Source organism: Patagioenas fasciata, chromosome 26 (assembly GCF_037038585.1).
Source record: "Patagioenas fasciata isolate bPatFas1 chromosome 26, bPatFas1.hap1, whole genome shotgun sequence".
Taxonomy (NCBI): domain Eukaryota; kingdom Metazoa; phylum Chordata; class Aves; order Columbiformes; family Columbidae; genus Patagioenas; species Patagioenas fasciata.
In genome coordinates this window covers 3475026-3497049 of record NC_092545.1, presented here as the reverse complement: position 1 = coordinate 3497049, position 22024 = coordinate 3475026, and the positions used below count along the sequence as shown (strand labels likewise).

General features: G+C 43.6%; 1 protein-coding gene across 2 annotated transcripts in view; it reads left to right on the top strand.

Annotated features, from left to right (window-relative positions):
* The window catches only part of ANTXR1 (ANTXR cell adhesion molecule 1), a 104079-nt gene that overhangs the window by 5790 nt on the left and 76265 nt on the right, over positions 1-22024 (top strand). For both annotated transcript variants that reach the window (XM_065856624.2, XM_065856623.2), the window contains exons 2-9: positions 5603-5674; positions 6387-6458; positions 8360-8441; positions 9613-9646; positions 10839-10918; positions 11554-11622; positions 13673-13753; positions 20282-20342. In XM_065856624.2, the coding sequence (XP_065712696.1) occupies positions 6400-6458; positions 8360-8441; positions 9613-9646; positions 10839-10918; positions 11554-11622; positions 13673-13753; positions 20282-20342 (466 nt within the window). In that variant the 5' untranslated portion in view covers positions 5603-5674; positions 6387-6399. The remainder of the gene's footprint in view (positions 1-5602; positions 5675-6386; positions 6459-8359; positions 8442-9612; positions 9647-10838; positions 10919-11553; positions 11623-13672; positions 13754-20281; positions 20343-22024) is intronic.

Here is a 22024-nt window from a genome sequence, read left to right as displayed (position 1 = left end):
AACAGAAAAGTCCTGCTTTGGCATTGTAAGATTCCCATTTCTGGGATTTTTCTGGTGCAGAATCAAAAGGGTCTGATGTGAAAACACCCTTGGTCTCCAGTGGAATTTGGAGGAGAGTTCTGGTGTTTAAGCTGCTTGGAGTGGGTACAATGTGCTATGGACCCGATAGTTCAGGCTTTGAGGCTGATGAGAGACTGTGGTGGAGCAGGTTATGCTGTATCCTTCATCTTTAATGCTTGCTTTAATTCCTGAGATGCTGCTGGAGCCCTGAATACAGAGAGAGGTGATGGCAGCGAAACATATGGCAGAAGATGGTGCCAAAGAACTTACAGCCTGGTTGTGAGATAAGATACAGGGCCTTCATTTAGAAGGAAAAGAAGGAAGTAGTGAGATGTTAATATCATCTATGCAGCTAATTAATCAAGACTATAACCCATTCCCTAATGGACATGGTGTCTAATGCTGTAGCATGTAAACACCTCACATGAGCATGGTTGGAACATTTAGAGGCAACTCCCAGGTTAATTTACTTGCAGGAAGGGAGGAAGGAGTAACAATGAGTAATTCTCTTTAGTACTCTTTTGTTACATCCTCTGTATGTTGAAGGTGTTATTTCCTGTGCTCTTCCCTGTTGTATGCAAATAGTAGGTGCTTTATACCCGTGTGCAGAGTATACATGCAAGGGACTCTACATGTGTGAAAGAAAACTTGGCTCTCAAAGGTCCTTGGCAAAATGAAGCAAGTAATCCAAGCTGTTTCCTGTGATCCCTTCGTTAGTCAGCCAGACAGCTGATCTATTTTTAACCAGTTGTATTGAAGTGAAACTCCTGCTCTAGAGAGGCTAATAGTTGTTTCTTTGAACCTAGCTTTAGTAGCTGTAGTTACCAGGATGTAAGTGGGACTAAGTCCAGATTTAGGCTCAGAGTGTAGAAGAATGTAGGGACCATGTGGGGTGCACAGCCGCCAGACACTTTGCATCACCTGGCAGGGACGCTGACCTACACGAACCGCTTCTGGTAGCCGTGACTCTTCCCGTGGGAAACGTCAGCCTTCCAGCAGAGCTAACCACAGGACCCTTCCAGAGCTGAATAATATTCAGCTGCTCTGATCTGGAAGAATACAAGATAAAATTGTGTGAGGAAATAGAGTCAAAATCATCTCTGCTCTTCATTGACCAAGTCAGTGATTCCTTTGTGGTTTTTCTGGAAGCACAGGCCTGAATCCAGAATACTGTATACATTTTGTTTGGATGATAGCGGGTCGCAAGTATATGGAAGGAGAGTATTTATTTGTTTTAGTGTGAGGGTTGAGGGATGCTAGCAAGGCAGGGTGGAGAAATTTGTGCATTGCTGTGTCTTTTTCTTGTTGCCTGAAGGAATGTAATTCACTCCTAAGTCTGCTGTAGGCAGGCCTTTGCAACGAGGTTAAGTTAGTATGTGAAATCCTTGCCCATCAAGACCTTTGTGCATATTTTTAGCCAGTGACAAGTCAAAAGTTAACTATTCCTTCATAAAAGGGGTAGGCTTAGAGGTTTATCCTGCTCTGACCTGGACCTCTACAGACTCTGTAATCTCAAATGTTTGACAGTATCCCTGGTGAGCTGTCTTGTGTGACATGTGATACAAAATAGTGTGTCCTCAAAGAGTTGTGTCACCTCTCTAACATCTTTGTGTTATGTAGTGTTTTCAAAAGTGAAGTATTTTAAAAGACAAAAGGCACTTTTTGGCTCATTTGTGTTGTGTTTAAAGAGCTCAATAAAAAGATGCTGCAAAACTTCTTGTGTCAATGCCACCTCTGACAGTTATGGGACTTCTTGAAGTTAGTCCAGAACTACGGAAGTTTAAGGAGAACTTGGATCAACATCAGTCTCTGCATCAGCTCTCTTCTGTCAGCTGCAGTGCACGTAACTGCTGTGAAGTCTTTGTTTAGGAATTTGTAGGCTTGCTTCTGTTTTCTTCTAGTCTCTGAATTAGCTAAAACCATGGGTATTCTGAGAAGGTGCAATGACAGAAGTGGAAAGTGCAAGGAAGTCGAAGCGTAGGCAGGTTTGAGTTGCTGCAGCTTCAGGTTACAGTGCATCTTGTCCCAGTGAGGAGGACAAAAGCACCTGCTGGGGCCAGGGCTCAGCCAGAGTGTGGCTCTCTGTGACTGCAACCACCAATTCTCTCTCACATGTACAAAATACCAGCACATTTGACCACAGATGTATCATTCTCTTGTTAAAGGCATAATGGTTTACTTAGTCTTAATTTCCATTCATTGGGCTTTTCTCCAGCAGGAGAATTTGGCATCCTCACAATGAGCCCTTTCTTAAATTTCAAGTTTATAGCATCGACCATTCAGCTGTTAAGTGTTTGCTTGCTGATCATCTTCTTTCTCTTCGGGAATATGAAGAGATAATGGTTTTAAATTTGGCTTTTATTGTCTTGCAGTTAGGCGTTAGAAATGCTTATTCTATTCAGAGTTCTTGGCCTGTCTAATGAGAGGCTTTACAAGTGACAAGTGCCTTTAGCTGTGGGGCTTCTGAATAACAGCCAAAAGCTGTGGAGATGAATGCTATAAGCTCAAGTTGGTTTTGTAAACCTTCTGTTGACTGTGAAAAGTTTAGTTGTATTGGGTTTGTCCATTTTATACGAAGTGAAGATTGTAAGAAGTCCGAAGTGAGTTTCAGATGTTTTTTATGGGTTAGAGGGGTACTTTCTTTTTCCAAAATGCAGTCCTTGGCATTTATGGCCACTGACACCTGGGCTTGACCAGATGAAGAGATTAACTGCAAGCAGGCTGCAAGCTGTCTGGCTACAGATGGAAACTGCTGTGCTAGGAGGAAAGACAGAGGTCAGCAAAAGCGTGAGCTTTCATTTTGGGACCCTTTTACAGCTTTCTGTGGCCGAGATAAAGAATGAAAGTATTGTAGGCTATTCCAGTTTGGTGACTTTGGAAGTAAAAGCCGAAACCATCCTCCTTTTGTGGGACAGAGTGAGTTTGTTTTTATGATTATAGCAATGGTAAGAAGCTTCCTTAAAATAGATGTTCAGAATTCTGCTGCTTTTGAACCTCAGGTTGTCCATTTTGTGTGTTATTAGATGTATGGGAAGGCTTCATGGAAAAAGAGCTGTACTTCAGCTGCTTGGAGTTTTGTTCCAGAGGGTAGAGAGATGAGACTGTTGGTGGGAGAATGGAGCAAGGATGATAACGGGGAAGAGACACAGCAGGAGCTGAAGATGTGTCTGTGTGAAGAATTAAAAAGCACTGCTTACCTGAAGACAACTGCCCAAACCCTTGAAGACCAACAGTTGCAATGGCAAACATTTAAACAGGCCGTGCGATTGACTGGCACATTGTTGAACTGAGATACTGGTTTTCAAGCTTCATTCCAGCAAATGCTGTTGTCAAAAAATACATGACTTCTCAGAGCCATGGAAAATGGCAGGAGTTTTAGGTGACGACCTACATACCTTCTGTGCTCTGTTTCTGGATCTCATTCCCAGCTGCCTTGCTGTAATAGCAATTTTGAGTGACGATCAACTTTTGTTCAGGAGTTTATTATGAAAGGGAAGAAATTACCATACCTTTAAAGGCTAATGCAGTGTCCTGCTCCAAGTGGGGACTAGTGAGAGCTTCTGTGAGGTGCGTATTTTTAGAGAGGTGGATATATGGTCTAAAGCAGCATATGTTTTGCTGAAGGAGGTAGTAATTGTTTTATGGTTAACAAAGCCTTGGCTTCATGTGTCTTCTGGAGACTGATGTAACCATTGCTATAAAATCAAGTATTTCTTTTATGCTTCACTATATAAAGATAATAAATTGTTATTTTCCAGGCCAGTTCTTGGAAATTATTTGGACTGCTTGGCACTGATGGGACTGGAGTGCCTGTCATATTCAAGGTGTCAGAGTTATTCCATACATCTGAGAGGAATTTGCACCTGGGTTTGAGCTTTGTGTCCCTATCGGTTTGCAGTTGGATGCAGTTGGGGTTAAGTTTCTTGTTTCAGAGCAAGTCCTGATGTACCTTGCCTTTCACAAATTTTTCTACCATCTGTGTGGTTTAATTAGTTTATCAAGGCCCTTGCTATTGGTGTTTCTTTGGTCTTCTTTGATACACATTTGCATGGAGAACAAGTAATGATTTCAAGTCCTGGTCTCCTGAAAGGAAAGAGAGCCAAGAAGCACAATTAACATTTGCTTGTGATTAAGTCTCCTCTGCGATCTGTCCCTTACAATCATGGACAAAACGGGAGTGCCTGTAAAGTTATGTTTAAAGCGGTACCTTTGGTATCAGGTCCTTTGTACAACGAGAGCCAGAGTTTTCATTGTTTTTTCCAGATGGACCATAACTATCTGAAAGGAGGTTGTAGCATAGAGGATGTTGGTCTTCTTTCCCGAGTAGCAAGTGATAGGATGAGAGCAAATGGCCTCAAGTTGTGCCAGGGGAGGTTCAGATTGGACAGTGGGAAACATTTCTTCATGGAAAGGGTTGTGAAGCAGTGGAACAGGCTGCCCAGGGCAGTGGTGGAGTCACCATCCCTGGAGGGGTTGAACAGAGGTGTAGATGAGGTTCTCAGGGACATGGGGCAGTGCAAGAGTCAGGTTATGGTTGGACTCAATGATCTTAAGGGTCTCTTCCAACCAAAATGATTCTATGATACGCTCTTGTATCTGCACAAGGGTCCTCACTGCATGTCATCTAAGGTTGCCTTTGAACATATTGGGACCATCTAGAGAAAGAATGGTTTAAGGTATCATGGAGCAAGTGGGTAAGGCCAGGTGTTTTACTGAACAGCTGGAATTGAAAACCAGGTGTGGGGAGAACAGGGAAGGTAACTTGTCTGACCTGCACAGTGTGGTCCGTGTGCTTGCTGTGCTTCAGGGAAGTGATGTGATGCTCTTTGCAGTAAAGCTGGGGTTGACGATACCAGGCGTGCAGTGCTTGGGTGAATCTATTCATGGCTCTTCATTTGCATTCTCAGATCTGAGGCAGAACAGAGTCAGGTCAGATGCCTTTTCCTTCTGTGAAGTGAAAAAAGTGTCTTCTCAAATGTTCACTCTTTCTTCCTCAGGCTGCAGATCACTGAAGTTGCTCTTAAAGCTGGAATGGTTATTTTCCCTTATAAGTACTTTTAATTGTAGTCAATGAATTAAATAAGTGATGACACATTTCTTTTTCAACTCTAGGAGGGATTTTTTTCCCAATTTTAATATTCCAGTGTCCATTTTATTCTCAAAATACACTTGAGCGACAAGTTCTGCATAATGGTATGGCAAGTGAGTTGATGGGATAATCTAAAATACTGTGCAGAGAGACAGGTCTTCACTCACACGGGGTTTGTTTAAGACCATGCTAATGGTTGAACGTAACTGCCTTTGTTATTGCCAAGTGTAGCCTCAAACACTTGCATGGAGTGTAAATTATTCTTGCTTTCCAAAGTTAAGTAGGAGATGTCTTTTACAGTTTAATATCTCTTTAAAGGAAGAATACGGACAGTAACTGTTAAACAAAATAAAACCTAATGACTAGCTGAGCAATGTGTAACAAAACATTAGGCTGGGAAAACTACAATAGCAGCAATTAAACTAATATCTCCTGTAATACTTGTTTCCTTAGATCAGGAAGTGTCCTGCACCATTGGAATGAAATATATCATTTTGTGGAACACTTGGCCCGCAAGTTCATAAGGTAAGATGTGCGGTTTTCCAGATAACCGGGAGGGGTGACGTGTGCCGGCCGCTGGAGTCGTGCTCTCAGTCGCAGTCAAGCAGCACATGCAGCTTTACCAGGGGACCTTGTGGAGAGTGAATTCTTAATGCTGTTTTCAGATCACTGCTTTTCCCTGGCTTTCTGTCACACAGAAAAAAGGAGTAGATAACTAATTGTTCTTTTTTTTTTCTTTTTTTTTGTTCTCACCTCCATGGATCAAATCATATTTTTCATGGGGAATGGATCCTCTTGTTTTTGAGGTGTTTGGCTACTGCCCAATATACAGAAGTTTGGGTCTGCAGGGAGAGGCCTGAGGCTGTATCTCTCGGGCACTGAGTGCCTTGAGGCTGGATGAAAAATCCCCCAGGCCAGTGGGTGGAATGTTATGATAAACATAATTAGCCTTCCTTTGTCTCCATGGTGATACCAGGACACGCTTAAGCCTTTCTGGCTTTAGCAATCCTAAGGTCACACTGCAAGTGCTATTTACATCTTTTAGAAGGATTCTTCATGGTTTGCCTTGGCTAGGAAGGCCCAGGGCAAAACACCTTTTCATGCTTATTCCCGTGTTTCATCCTGTTGAGTTATAACTAGATAGCAATCAGAGCACCCTGTGTGTTTGCTGCTGTGCATACAGTAAGCTCTGATCTGGACCATCAGAATAATGTACTCTTTTTCTCTCCTCCTCCAGCCCTCAGCTGAGGATGTCCTTCATTGTTTTTTCAACTAGAGGGACAATTCTAATGAGGTTAACAGAAGACAGGTAAGAAGAGGTTTAAAGCAGCTTTTGTGTCCTTGTTGTAGCTTCCTTCATCTACCTTGCTCAATGATTTCCAGTCAGTGAGCAGTGCTGTGATCTCTTTGTGCTTCTCAGTTTAATTGTGTGAATCACCTGCCCAGTTTCATGTATGTAACTCATTCAGCTAGAACGTATTAAGGACTCTTAAGGCAGAGTTTACCTCTTTAATTTTAACTCTTAAATGTCTGTCAGTGATAAGGGTTTTAACTCAAACCGCTTTCATTGCGGGAGTCTGATTTCCAGTGTTCTTCAGGCTTCTGTCAGAGAACAAGGGCCTTATTGCCTTTGAAACATCCTGAGGGAGTTTCTCCTGCAAACAAATAGGAGAAGCTCTTTTCCTATAAAAACAAACTTGAAAGCTGTAGGTGATACCCATACTCTCAAAGGTAGACGTGAATGTGATTTCTTCAGAGGTCTGAAAGTATGTGATAGGCATTCAGCGTTTAAGAATTGCAAGGGTCTATATTTTTTGGTAATGACAGTTTGGTTGCCATGTTTCTGAAGCATGTTCCTGTCATCCCCTTGTAGATTTTTATTGCGATTAAGTTGGGGATCTATAGGTTGGATGTTTTTTTTCACTATGACTTCACGGAGAACTGGATGAGGTCCTTTAAATGCTCTTGCTTCCTCTGTTAACTTCATTGCCACGTGGAGCAAAAATATATGTAACACATGTGAAGACTGTATAAGTCAGCATGTGTTTTGCATATTGGATGTCTATGAAGTTGCATACCAGAGCAGCTACTATAGAGGAATGAACAGGAAGCTGGCCACTTTCCTGAGGAGCAGTCCACATACATACCAACCGTGAAAAATGTCCTTAAACCCAGCCAACCTGAGCATCTCTTGCCACTTACTGCAACAATAAGTGTAAAGAGAATGTGCCATATCAAACTTGGTACCAGCGAAAAACCTGTTCCCTGCCTCTGTCTCCCACCGCAGTAGCACACCCCATTGCAAAGAATGTAGTCTGTAAAGGCTCTAAACTATGAGACTTAAGTGTTTCCCATGTGGAAATGTATTTCATATTTATCCAGCTGTCCTAGAAATGTTGACTGGGAACAGGATATTGATATGGTATTAGTCTAGAAGCCAGCTGACTGGAGAGCTGTTGGTTTTTATTGGAGGACTGACAAACGAGGTGTGGGCTTCATGCTGGTCATTTAGTTAACATTTTGCGAGGTGTACCTTGTTATTAAAGACTTCTGGCCTGGACCTGGCTTCTAGAGTTTGGTGTCTGCAACTCAGTGGAACAACAAATGGGTGCCCACCTCGTTTAGCCTGCACTTCATCTGTCACTGTGCCTGGAATTCCCAAAAGAATTAAAACAGATACCCTGACTCACAGTGAGCTATTGGGAAAGGCTTTAATCCTGAAGTCAGTGTGAACAGGAACTGAAGGCCCAGCTGGGGTTGCCAGGATGGTTTGAGATTGTGTCATTTCTTGTGGCTGTTTGACTACATTTGTATAGTGAAGTCAGCAAGCACAAGTGAGGAAAGGGAGCCAGGTGCTTCTGCATCAGAGGTTTGACCAGGGTTACACAGGAAATATTTATTTAGAAAGAAAGGCGTGGATATTGATCCAAGAGATGCTGCTGTTGTGATGCTTTCCTTGGGCTCTGGGAACAATGGGTGCACATCTGCTCTGTTTTCCACATCCATATAAAGGTATCTACTTGGACATTACCTTAGTCTATATAAACATAGGGTTAACTTTTTGTTGGTTTGGTTTGGGTTTGCTTGTTTGTTTGGTTTTGTTCCTTCCCCCCACCTCTGTATCTGGTTCTACCATGCGTGTCTTCATCTGAATATCAGCCCCTGATAAATTTGATCTCAGATCTAACGATGCGCTTGCGTTCATTTCAGAGAACAGATACGCCAGGGTCTAGAAGAGCTGCAGAAAGTCCTCCCAGGAGGTGACACGTACATGCATGAAGGATTTGAAAGGGTAACTAGATGCGTGCTATGGTGCCTCTGAACTGTGTCTGAGTGCCTCTCAAGAAATGTTAAACAAAGGAATCTGGCTAAAATAATTCTCTGGTAGCTAAGTGGGGCTATTTCCCTTTTATGCAACAGATGCACTGAAGTGTATACATTCAGTGTTGGAGCTCATACAAGGGAGCTATGAGACCTACGACGTATCTTCCTTTTTGCCTTCAGCTTTGGCATTCCAGCCCCATATGGAAGCACATTCCTGAAGGGTGGAAAGCTCTCTGGAGTCCTGCATGGGTGCTGTAGTAGGTGTGTTAGAGCTGGGTGGGGGCTGAGGCCGTGACTCTAACCTGCCCTCACTGGTGGGTGAATAAAGCTGTGTAGAAGTTGTTGCCTGCTCTGATCTTCTATATATTTTACAAGCTCAAGAGTTTCTCTAAACTTGAACTCCTGAGCCCCCTCCCACTTCTGTACCACATGTGCATTTGGGGGGATCGTGGAACTGTCTGCCCATTGAAAATGCACGTGAACACAACCAAAATTCAGGTGACCTGACAGAGATGCTGGCTCTTAACTAGGAGTCCAAAACCAAATCCAGGAGTTTGGTGACTTCAGAAACTTTGCAGAAGTCCAAAAAACCCCCAAATTTAAATTCAGAGCAGAAATGAAATTCATAAGCCAAATATGTCCAGGGTGGCCTCATTTTCAATTTGGAATTGGTACACACTGAAGCATTTGTGCTTCTACCCTGCAGAAGGTGCTTGTGCACAGACCAAGTGGGAGACAGAAGCGTAACAATCTCTCTTAACTTGGTTTATTTGCAATTAGAGTAGTTGATCTAGTGCTGCTAGGGCATATTTATCAAAGGACATAGGATGTTTCTTGAGGAGGAAGGTGATTGTGATTTGCAGACAGCAGAATAGTGGAAAACTAGATTATTGTTGCCCAGTGGCCTTAGGCTTGGTGTGACTGATTTGTTCTTTTGAGAAGACCTTAAAGTAACACAATCCAAACCACAGGCAAGAAACTGGTTCTGTGGAGGAGGTGCCTCTGGAAACAGAGGCCACGTGCAGGCTGCAAAACACAACATCCTCACTGTCACCTTCTCTTCCTTTCTAGTGCATGTGTAGATGCCTATGAAGCATTATTATTCATTTATTGCTAATAATCTTCTGATTTAATTTCAGGCGAGTGAACAGATTTACTATGAAAATGTTCACGGTGAGAGACTTTCTTGATCCATTGAATGTTTTTATTTCTTTTTCTCTTTCTTTTTGTCTGATAACTTTAATAGATTTGAAATGCAGCTTCACTATGGGAAAGGTGGGAGGTGGCTCCTATTCTTACAGGAATACAGTGCTGCTCAGGGTAGTTTTTAATGAAAAGGAAAAAGAACAGGTGGAGCTTTAAGGCTCCAGAGTAGTCAATGGAGGGAGAGAGACATCTCCAGAGGTCGCTTGGGCTCTTAAATTTGTACAAGAAACACTCACTTTATTCCTACAGAGAGAGCCTGGGCACTTGAGTTGGGCATCTGCAACACCAGTAATCCTGCTTGTTGCTTATTGTTTGTCAAGCACTTGGCTTTCTCATTGCATCATTACCACCTCATTTAAAATTGGGAATTTCTAAGTGGCACCGAGCGAATTACACATCGCACCTCTGTTCTGCACTGATTGTTTCGATTTTGTGTCCTCAGCAAGAGCTTGTTAAAGGCACAGCTACTTGTAACGGCAGGAAAAAGCCCTAGAGGGCTGGAGCAATTGAAGATTTAATGCTTAACATGCCTTGACGTATTGAGCCCTTATTTTTTCCATAGCAGCATTTGTGCAAAAGGTACCTCTGGAGCCCTTCAGATCTGTAGCAAGTCTGTTGTCAAAAACAGAAATGAGTTCTGTTTGGCCACTCCTGAAAACTAATACAAACTTGGAAAACCCAAGCTATAATCAGGACAAGGGGAAGACTGCAAGGTTTAATGATGTTACCGAAATGATACATAGGAAGGTTGAAGATTTTAGGCCATTTTCCTGCTATATCAGTTTAAATCCCAGCTGAACTGTTTATCAGAAGCTGAAAGAAAAATCTCTGGAAAAAGAAGTCAGGAAATAACTAGAAACACATTAGTGTTGGCTCTTTTTTTGGTGGCTGCAGTCTGAAATAGCTGTGAATGGCTGTCAATTAAAAGTCATTGGTACATCAAAGGAGTGGGGTATAAAATTGGTGTTGAAGGCAGGTCCTGAGTGGCAAAAGGATGCAGAAATTAATGTCTAATGAAAACTGGGTGGCTGAAGGGAGGTAAGGACATGGGCTTGACATCCACTGTTTCTGGTCCTTTAAGTCACTAGCAGGATGTTTTCTAGGCTAGTTTAATAAATACAACTCAAAACCAAGGGACTAAAGAAGTTTGTGTATTTAGGTTACAGAACGGCAAGTGTCATCATTGCATTGACAGATGGAGAGCTCCATGAAGACCTGTTTTTCTACTCTGAGAGGGAGGTAAGTGTCTTACACATTTTTAGCCAAGGAGGCAGTGAAATGTCTGGGCCTGCTGCTTGGAAGGCAAAAGGCAGGGAAAATCTTTCTCCTAAATAACAAGACTTCCCAATGATGCTCTTTAGATATGAATCTTTAGGATAAACATCTACATCAGCAATGCTTCTGACTCATCAAAGCTGACACTGTTCATAAGAAGCTTTATACTTCCAGTTAAAAAAATAGAAATAGAAAATACAAGAAAATTTTAGGTTACTATAGTACGGGAATGTGTCCTAAGTGACGGAAAGAAAATGGGTTTAGTTTGTCTTGCATTTGGTGGACAGACAAATGTTAAGAAGTTGATGTAGCTAGAAAGGTGAGCTGATTAGGTTTTAAAACAACCCTTTGGTTTTCTTTACTAAATAAATACCTACTCTAGTAGCAGATAAAAGCTGTTTGTTGTTTTGTGGTGGGTTTTGGTTTGTTTTTTGAGGTTTTTTCCAGAATTAAGGAGGAAAGCTTTTAAAGTGCTCTTTTGGTAAGACCCCACCCATTGCTGAGTTTACAGAAACAGACTAAACTTATGTTTAAGACCTTCCAGAAACCTGCATCCCATCATATTCGTATCCATGGCATCCTCTCTTTCCTTCTTCCAGGCTAATCGGTCGCGTGACCTGGGAGCAACCGTGTATTGTGTTGGCGTGAAAGACTTCAACGAGACCCAGGTAAACGAGGCGCTTGTGTGTGTTGAACACAGGCACATGCTCCTGAACCACTTTCTCAAGGCTTCTCAAGGGCTCTTCCTGTCCTTCTGAGTGTTTGACAGTCTGAAGTGACTGCCTGAAGTGTCTTCATCTGGGTGTTGGGTTTAAACCCTTTTCTGTCTAAACTTCAATATGTGCACAGCTGTTCCTCTGCATGCCACAGTGACTCTTATTAATACTGGAGAAAAAGAGAAGAAAAGTCACAGCAAATCAACCTGGCTTAAGCTCTAGGCAGAAGGAGATTGTGGAGAATTTTCCCCCCTCTTTGCCCCACATAAAATTGAGTTATTGTTTTATACACTTCAGTTTCAGTCCAGCTTTTCTTTCATGGAAAACTATGCTGTAAAAAGCAAACAGCATCATTAGTGACCCTTGTATTTTAGTGTCTTCCCATTTGAAAGTCTGCCTTCTAAATTTATCACATGAGTGTTGGTATGTCCATGAATTACATTCCATACCAAGTGTAACAGTTGACATTATATTTTTCTAACACAAGTGAAACACTTGCACAGCCCCTAACTGGAGCGCTGAAATCATTATTGGATAGTGCTTTTCCGGGTTTTCAGCTTTCTAACAAAACTTCAAGCACTGATTCAAAAAGGAGTCAAAACAAACTTGGTTTAGAACAATTTCCTTTGAATCAAAACCAGACACCAGTGTAACCCAGAATAATTCATAGAAAAAGCAAAGAGGGAATAAGAAGAGCAAAGAGACTAGATCTAAAGTAGCAGACCTCAAAGACAGTTGCTACTTGAAGTCATTTAGATGCTGAAGAAATTAACTGGAATTAGATGACTGTGTCTGAAGTGCCAGAATGCACAAGGAGGACGACCATGGAGAATAAGTTGAGGACACTGTCAACATCCTGGTTTACAGAAGCTGCTGGATCTTGGCCAGCAAGCCCTAAGCAGCTCCACTGCCCTTCCCAGAGCAGGCAGCGCAAAGCTGCCTGGAGTATTTCTCCGGATGCAAACCAGGAGGTTGCCAGGTTGGTGTTTTGCTTGAGAAGTGGGGGTGACATGAGCTGGAAAGGTGGAGCCAGTGAGGTTTAGGTTGGAATGTGTGACGCGTCTGCTGCCTCCAGCTCTCAGTGCTCCAGGAAACGCCAAAGAGGCCGGCTGGGTTGATGTTACCTCTGCCATGGGAGAGAGTAACTATAACAAACATTGGCCTTGCAGCACTAAAACTTGATTTGCTCCAGCAGATGCATGGAGAGCTCATTACTTTTGAATTAGGCTTATATTTTTGCCTTAACTCTTAGCATGCTGTTGACAAGTGAACCTGCACATAGCTCCTCTCCAGGTGATGTCCTGGATCCCCTTATCCTGCCACTGCCTCATCAATGGCCCCTCTTCCTTCTCATGTGGGCTTCTAAATGCTCTTCTGCTCCCTGCCTGCCACCCCCTGGGAAGATACCTTCTCTTATAGCTCCCTCTTTCCTTCTTCTTGGCTTTCTAATGGTTGAGCCCAGGACAAACAGTCAAATCTGTCCTGATGGGAAAGGTGAATCAGGCCTGTATCTCCAGGTGGGGTATAATTTGCATTAGTCTTCTCTATATGTGAAAATACTGAATCATTTTTATTAGTTCCTTGGTTTAAGTGATGTGCTAAAGTGTTTTGCTGCATTAGTGGCCTTGATGCCGTGGCCTGTTTTGGTTCGGGAATTAGTGTGGTGGGTGATTTACAGTCATGTGGGAGAAAGTTTTTGGCAATAAAGACCATTAAGGTCTGGGCATCAGTGGAAGCCACGTTCTGTCTCATCCTGAAAGCCAAGAGAAGCCTGTTGTGATTCCTGACACAGAGCTTCCTAAAATCAGTCAGGATAAAGAGATAAACTTTTCAATGCTTGACAAACTACAGTGCACTAGCAATCCAAACAGAGTACTTGGGAGTATTTGGGGTTTTTTTACTTGCAAGTGGATGGGTCTGGAGAAGTCTTAATTTGCTGCCTGCTGGCTAATTTATCTCATTCTTTGCATTTCTATTTTATTTGCTTTTACCGCTCTGTCAGCTGGCTAGAATTGCCGACAGCAAAGATCACGTCTTTCCAGTGAATGATGGTTTTGAAGCCCTCCAGGGGATCATAGACTCTGTAAGTATTTTTAATTATGTGTTTGCATGCGTGCGTGTTGGTTTGTGTTAGTTTGTGTTAGCTTGCACAGCTGAAGGTTTAATTTTCCTGTATTCACAAGGACCTGCTGACTGCTAATCAGTCGTTTAAACACTTGGTCCAAAGAAACTGACCTTTGTTTGTACTAATATTGCTACTTCAAGGTAGAGTTTATCAACAGGTCACAATACAGGAAGCTTTGAGCCCAAATGTTACTTTTGTCTCCGCCTTGATGGGAAATACTTGACTGAATGGAGTAGGCACATGGGGACAGGTTACAAAACGACTGCCACAGACTGGGAGAGCAGAGGTGTGTTAGAGCACATTCTGTTGGAAAAATCCGGGCACTCTTTCATCCCATAGTTCACTTGATCAGCATCCTTTCTGTCCTGATGGATGTGCTGCACTGCTCACCTGCTTAGAATGGGGGAATGCATCCTACTATGGATAGCAAAATCCCAAAAACTTGGCTTTCTACATTCGGCCTCTTAACAAATGGGCTATTTTTTTCCTCCCCGGACCGAGGTTTCGTGATTCAAATGGATCATTTCTCTAAAGGCTGGGTGTAGCATAGTAGAGCTGGCCTGTTCCTGAGTGCGGGGGGTAAGAGCAGCAGTTTGGGTGACGGAGAGAGGGACTCAGTCCGATTCCTTCCCTACAGCTTGGGTACAAGCCACACAAATGGCCCCATGGGCTTTACTGGCAAATAAGAGGCATCCCTGCCTCTCATTCTAAAACATTGAGCAGCCTCATCCTCTCTCACCCAGGACCAACATTTCCCTTTACTGAGCAGGAAAAGCAATATATAAGAGGATGTGTGTGTCATTTTCTTTATAAGTGTAAAATGTGCCAGGTGTTTTAGTGTTTCTCTGCTCCTTTTGCTCAGTTGTGTCTCATAACTGTTCTAATTAGATTGCTTCCCATGGCTATGAAAAAGGATGGGAAATCTTTCTAAAGACATGTGTTTTCTTCATTTTGCTAGACACTTTTTAGTTGATAAACCCCAGATGAAGTATACAACTCGAAGCCAGGCAGGGTAGATTCAACAGGGGGTGTCTCAGATTTCTGTGTTTGCAGTGGTTCCACACCGTTCCGACCATGTTGTACCAAGCAAAACTGTTCCCTCAGTGCGGGCTCGGTTTTCCCTAGTGCTCTTGCGTGTAGACGGAATACAATCCCTGGCTTATTGGTTTTCCTGGCACCGTCCAAGTGTGGGGCTACTGGCTCAATACTCTTGGACAATCAGGTGTTGCATGTAATTTAAGAAAGCAACAAAACAACAAAAACCCCTAGTTTGCTTCCCAGTCCTGCATTCCCTTCGCAGCTGTTTTTAATGAATTCCAGGAGCAGTTCTGACTCCTTTTCCAGTTATACTTAACAAAATGGGAAGACTTCAGCCTCCAGAAGCCTAGGCAAGAACTGCTTCAGCTGACCGGTGCAAGATTTACCAGCCCTGGAAAGGAGGGTCACAAGGAAGTGTAATCGTACAGAAATGAATCTGTGACGCGATCGCTTGGAGTGGAGCGATTGCAACAGGTTGGGTAGAAAGGATGTGTGTAAAAGGAATGGCAAGAAGCACATTAATGGCTCTGTAGAATGAGTGTGTAAATTCCTCTTCTAGCTGGAAAACAAACTCCCTCATTCCTTTTTTTCTTGTCCTTGCTAAGCACCTCTGTCTTGGACCAAACAAACAAAGCACTTGGGTTCACACGAAAGCATTTTCGTGTTAAAAGAGCCAGGAGATTTGGAAGCTTCTTTCAATTCCTGTGTAAGAACTGGTATAGCAAGGATGTTCAGCCACATGCAGAGAGGATCGGTTAGGCAACTACCTACTGTCTGATGTAACAGGGGAAGGAAAGATGAAATGATGAGCCTGGCAGACATCAATGTTTGAAATCATTCTAGAGATGCGAAGAGCTGGGTTTGTTCTGGTCTGCGGTGATTTGGTGTGACTGCACTGGCTGGACTCTCCCGTCTCCCCTTGTCCTGAGGAGCTGATCTTTTTCAACCTTCTGTGTGTGCAGAGGTGGTGGACTTAGAAGACCATGTGAAATTAAGAGAGAGCTGAGAGTGGCTGAAGCTTGAAGGTGGTCTCTCTACATCTGCCGAGCAAAGGTGTTCAGGGTGGTGGGTCTATGAATGTCCCTTCCTTTTCTGTGTGAGCCAGCAAGTTTTGAGTTAGCAGCTGCAGGAAGATCTGCTGGGTGCTCGCAGAGAGCTGTCTCCCACTAAGTACCACCAAGCTATTCTGGTGTGTGCTGCAGTCTGCTTTAATGAGTTGAAAATACAGACCCGCGCTGAAGTCGTGCTTAAAAACATGATCCCTAAAGTGGGAGCTGAAGGTGTTCAATGCCCTGTGGTAATGATGATGCTTTCTACTTTTTTATTCCCCCAAATGCATATTTAACAAGACTTCAATATATTTATTTTACTTAGCTCATGCAGATATTATTGGCCAGGAAACACTTAATAAATAAATTACTGCTTTGTAATTGGCAACAGACTTTGTTATTTAGCAATTCAGCAGAGCTCAAGAGTGCGTACCTAGCCTCAGGCTGCGGGTCATTCACACTGGCACTGATTAGGGGGTAACCTTCTGTTAAACCCCAGCATCCTGTTTGCTAATTAGAATTCCTGAATTTGGTGAAATATTTATAAGAAATATGCAGCTGCTGTGATCTGTCTGCATGCTTGTGGACCAGAACAACAAATGGGAAGCTTCCAGCAGCTGCAGGATTTCACTCCCTTCTTCCCTTTGCTTCTCGAAGGGCCCAGGTGACCTGCAGGTTCGCTCCTGGCCTGGCAAGAGGCTGAATTACTCACAGGTAGCTGCTAAATTCAGTTCTATGCTGAGAAAGATAGCTGAGACAAATAAAGCCACCCTTCCACAAGCACATGTTGCATTTTTTACTTGGCATGTCAAGAAATATTAACAAGAGACTCTCCCAGGAGCCTGTGTGGATCTGGAGCATAATCAGAGCCCCACAGAATACCCCACGAAACTGCTCTGGGAATCTGCGCTTGGTCATTAAGCCGGTGCTGCTACAGACAATGAGATGTTTCCTCACAGCAGCAAGCACGTGCGTCAAGTACTTTTCTGCACGGATGCCAAGGCGAGCTGCCTTGAGGCCTGCAGTCGGTTACCAAGTAAACCAGCACTGCCGGAGTTCTCCCTGTGAAAATGAGGATGCGGACTCAGTTCATCTGGGTATGGGGTGGTTTATAGGCGCTCAGCTGGGAGATTGCTTCACCACTCTTGCATGTTATTTTGCTTTCCTGGAAAGCCAGCCCGCGGTGAACAGAGTGCACCTACAGCCACACAGGCCTGCGCGGTCCTCAGGAAGACAACAGCCGAATGCTGAAACCTTCTGCGATGAGTACATTGAAGTCTTTTGGGTTTATGTTTATAAAGAAGACAAAGGAATTCTTTAGCAATAGTTACTGCTGCGTGGTCTTTCACTTTAAGTTAGGGTGGGTCAACCAACAGGAAACTTATTATTCTAAATCAATTAAATATTGGAGTTGGCACCATCAGAAATCAGTAAAACCAGCTTTTTGTAGTCAGATAAATAGATTGGATTGGGCTGGAAGGCAGCTCTGCATCATGTAATGGAGATACCTGCTATTCCACCCCCCATCTGGGTTGGCTTACAGCATAAATGTTTGCAAATGACTGAACAGAACTCATGAATTTCAAACTTAATCATGTGAGGATTTCACATATTAACTTAACCTCGTTGCAAAGGCCTGCCTACGGCAGACTTAGGAGTGAATTACATTCCTTCAGGCAACAAGAAAAAGACACAACAATGCACAAATTTCTCCACCCTACCTTGCTAGCATCCCTCAACCCTCACACTAAAACAAAGAAATGCTCTCCTTCCATATACTTGCGACCCGCTGTCATCCAAACAAAATGTATACAGTATTCTGGATTCGCGGAATCCCAGAATGTCAGGGATTGGAAGGGACCTGGAAAGCTCACCCAGTGCAATCCCCCCATGGAGCAGGAACACCCAGCTGAGGTTCCACAGGAAGGTGTCCAGGCGGGTTTGAATGTCTGCAGAGAAGGAGACTCCACAACCTCCCTGGGCAGCCTGGGCCAGGCTCTGACACCCTCACCAGGAACAAGTTTCTTCTCAAATGTAAGTGGAACCTCTTGTGTTCCAGTTTGAACCCATTCCCCCTTGTCCTATCACTGGTTGTCACCGAGAAGAGCCTGGCTCCATCCTCCTGACACTGCCCCTTTAGATCTCTGTAAACATGAATGAGGTCCCCCCTCAGTCTCCTCTTCTCCAGCTCCAGAGCCCCAGCTCCCTCAGCCTTTCCTCACACGGGAGATGCTCCACTCCCTTCAGCATCTTGCTGGCTGCGCTGGACTCTCTGCAGCAGTTCCCTGTCCTTCTGGAGCTGAGGGGCCACAACTGGACACAATATTCCAGGTGTGGTCTCCCCAGGGCAGAGCAGAGGGGCAGGAGAACCTCTCTCGACCATTTGCCTACTTTCACTTCATCGCTGCAAAGCAATGAGGAGAAGAAATATATGTTTAAAAGTTTGGGGATGCTGAGGGAGAGGGGAATTTGGGAAAATGTGAATAGATTCTCTTCTTAAAGAAGACATTCAGTGAGGAGGAAGAATACTTGTGTCACAGAGCCACCCCAAAAGTCAGTTGAGACAGGCAATAAGCTCCGAACTGATTTTATTCTAACCACAACCATTTAGCAGAAAACCAACTAGAAATGGGGTTTCTCCACAATTATAGTAGTTGTTTATGGTAGTGGTCCAGAAACTTGTGTCAGCTGAGGCGTTTCATTGATCGAGGGCCCAGTCTGTGAACCAAGGGCTGGGTGTGTGACCATAGTGCTCCAGCAGCCTGGACGTTTCTGTGCTTGGGGGGTGGTGGGACGGGGGGAGTTCATCTGCCACAACGTGCAGAAATATCAGCTCTTAATTGTGCTCATTAGCCTTGGCAGTCACTTTGGGAGAAATACACTGTATCTTCAGAGAAACAGAACCTGGAATGAGTAAGGGGTGGGTAGTAGGGGGCTGACAGGGTGGATAAATGGATAGATCCAGATGGATGCTTTGGAAGAGTGTTCTTACAGTCTTTATTTTTTGTGTATTTTCTTTATTCTGCCTTTCACATTCTTGTAGTGCGTTTCACTTGAGTTCTCAACTGTTGACTTTCTCTTTGCTTTCCACTTGACAGTTCCTGTATAACCTTGTTCCTGCAAATCTTCTTTCTCCTCGCTTGCCAGGCTGCCAGCAGCTCAGACGGTCCTGGTTCCTTCAGTCCCTTGGTGCTTTCCAGTCTCTACCAGCCGTGCTTCTGAGTAACTCCAACTTCTGTTTAAAAGCATCGCTCTCTCTGTACCTTTTGCAATTTTATATTTGAGGCAGAGAGCCATGATTGTAGAAAAAAATACATTATCTTTGTCATACAGAATTTACTGTATTGGTTGCTGTTCTTTCCTTACAGATGTTTCAACTTAAAGTTGGGAACATCATTTTTATGTTGGATTTGAGTCATGATGCTTGGCTGACATTTACTTGCCTTTTGGAGCTGACCTGAATTTTGATGGGGAATAGCTCGTCTAGGGGCTGCTCAGCCCCGTGCTGGGCACCCACGGTCCTTGTCGCTGCTGCCACTGTCACAGGGGCTTACGGACACTGGCACGAGTTTGCTGACTGTGTGCAGTGAGAATTTGAGTTGGTCCTCGGGGCAGGGAAAGGCTGCTGCGTGGAAATAACAGCTCCAGCGATTTTAGCGCCGTATGGGAATCAGGAGTATCCAGCCCTAGCGTGCTCCTCCTGCCTCGCAAGCTGCCTGCCAAGCCTCATGCTGAAGTATTGCTGTTAATCGCTGTCTACACGTAAAGTGGTCAAAGGCAGTGCCAACCCTTACAAAGACATGCTGCTTAATTTAAGTTGGGTTTAAGTCAAGAACAGTTGTCTGGACAACTTGATTACAAATCACAGTACAGCTTTGGGGATGTGCTCAGGTGTTCTCTCATAGATTGGGTTAAGAACTTCAGGAGTTTGAACCCCTGTGCTGAGACTTGAGAAGTGACTGTAGATATTCCTGGGACACTTTAGTGCAAAAGCAAACAGCTTGGCTTAAATTTGCCATGTTTTATTTGGACTTTTGGGCTCCAGGATAGTTTTGGAGAGGGAGACGCAAAGAGAGGGCAGTGCCATTGCCTCGTGGAGCCTTCAGAGCCCACCTCGGTTGTTCCAGATCCCAGGCCACATGATAACGTGTACCACGACGAAGATGCTGGAGGGCGGCAGCAGCCGTCACGTTCCTCCACAGCAACAGCTCGTTGTGGAGGAGCAATGACACCCGTGTGGCTGCTTTACAGTGAAGAGCGGGGATGGCAGGATTGTGACATGAATGCCAAGTGCAACACTGAGTTAAGCGTTTACCTGAGGACAAGTGTCACGCCTTCAGATTTGTGTTTCTATAGAAATGAGGCTGAGATACTTCATGACGTTTTTTCTGTCTTTTAGATTTTGAAGAAATCCTGTATAGAAATTCTGGCAGCAGAGCCTTCCAGTATATGTGCAGGGGGTAAGTATGAATTGAGGCCTTGGTTGTTCATGATGCCTAAAACACACATTTCTCTCTATCTCTAATTGGAGAGTACAAAAGGAACTAGTTAACTGCAGCTAAAACTTTTGCTTTTTTGGTGAATTTCTTTTTCATCTCGCAGTCATTTGCACATTTCCCATTTATACCAAATGATATCAAATGGGATTGTTGAGGGAAGTGTTTCTTGAGAAACTAGCAAGCAAGTCAAATGAGAACACTTTGTTGTAAAGGCTTCTAGTGTTCTCTGAACATTTCTCAGGCATTTAGGGTTGATACAGTGACTGAGGACTAGAATTTAAATACCATTCAGGTGACCTGTGTGACTAGCACTGTCCTCTCTTTGTGTGCTTGTTCTCGTATGATTGTGCTGTGGACACTGTAGCTTTAAAGTCCTGGCAAGCACTTCTGCATTCAGCAGAACCCAGACTTCTCTGAAGAAAGCCTGAGAACCATTTTAGAGTCTTCCATCTCCTTCATGTGAATTCCTCACATTTTGTGAAGTGTATCCTACCTGTTTGGTGAATGCGTAGCAAGTCATTAAGTACAGAGGTTGGGAGCAGAGCTGAGATTTGTAGAGGATGAGCCCCTGACAAGTTCTGCATCTTCCTTTTTCTTAAATTAGGAGTCAAAATAAGAATGCAAATAGTCATTACTTCTTTGTTTTCACTTCTCAAGTATGTGCTTTAACCATCCTTCCCATGTCTTGTTGGAGCAACTGCCTGGTTACCTAAACATATCTGGGTACTCATATTTTCCAGCAGATGCAAGACAGCAGCCTGAATACCCACTACGTACCAGGCATCGGTTTTGCATTCCATGCATGCCACTACAGTAGTTTTGGCTTTTGAAGCCAGGATGGCATAATTGACATGAATTACAGTACTCAGTCCTCTATTTCTCACTTTGACTGGCCATTTAAATAGTTCCTATGTTAAAAAGGTTCCAAACCAGGGCTCTGTCTGACTGAGCGTGGCAGGTGATTGTTGTTACGACAGTCTATATGTTCAATAAATGCTCGGAAAGGAAATGAAACTGTTTGAAGATTTAGATCCCCTTTACACATACAGAATAATGCTTACGTAATGTCATAAGCCGGAAGATGACTTAGAACCATCTTTAATGCTTTCTAATACACTTGTCAGTTGCTTATCACTCCCATTCATTGTGTCAGAATGAGAATGGAGGGGGAATGTACAGCTGTGTCCAGCAGAGCCAGCTGAGAGGAAACGGAGAGGGTTTTATAGAAACCGTGCATGTTGGAGTTTGGCCAATGCTTTGCAAGAGGAGAAATATTAACCTTGAGAAGTGCCAGCAGTTATTTAGACACTCAGTTCATGGCCTCATCTCCGAGTTTGGGCAAATACTCCATTGCTCTCAAACTGCAGGTAATTCCATCTCATAGGACTTTGAGACTAAAGAAAGTGCCGCTGAACGTGAAGGTTATGTGCACTAGTGACTTCTGAAATGAATTTTTGCAGGTGTAGCTCTGCTACCTTGTGTTCTCTTGTTGCTGTGCACATCCTTCAAGAGTGGTGCCAATTTTTGCTGCCTTTTTGGAAGGAGAGACTATGAGAGCTCCTCTCTTGCACTGTAGGCTGGTCCCAGGCGCTTGAGTAATGAATTTCAACAGCAACCAGTCACTCTGAAATGCCAGTTTCTTG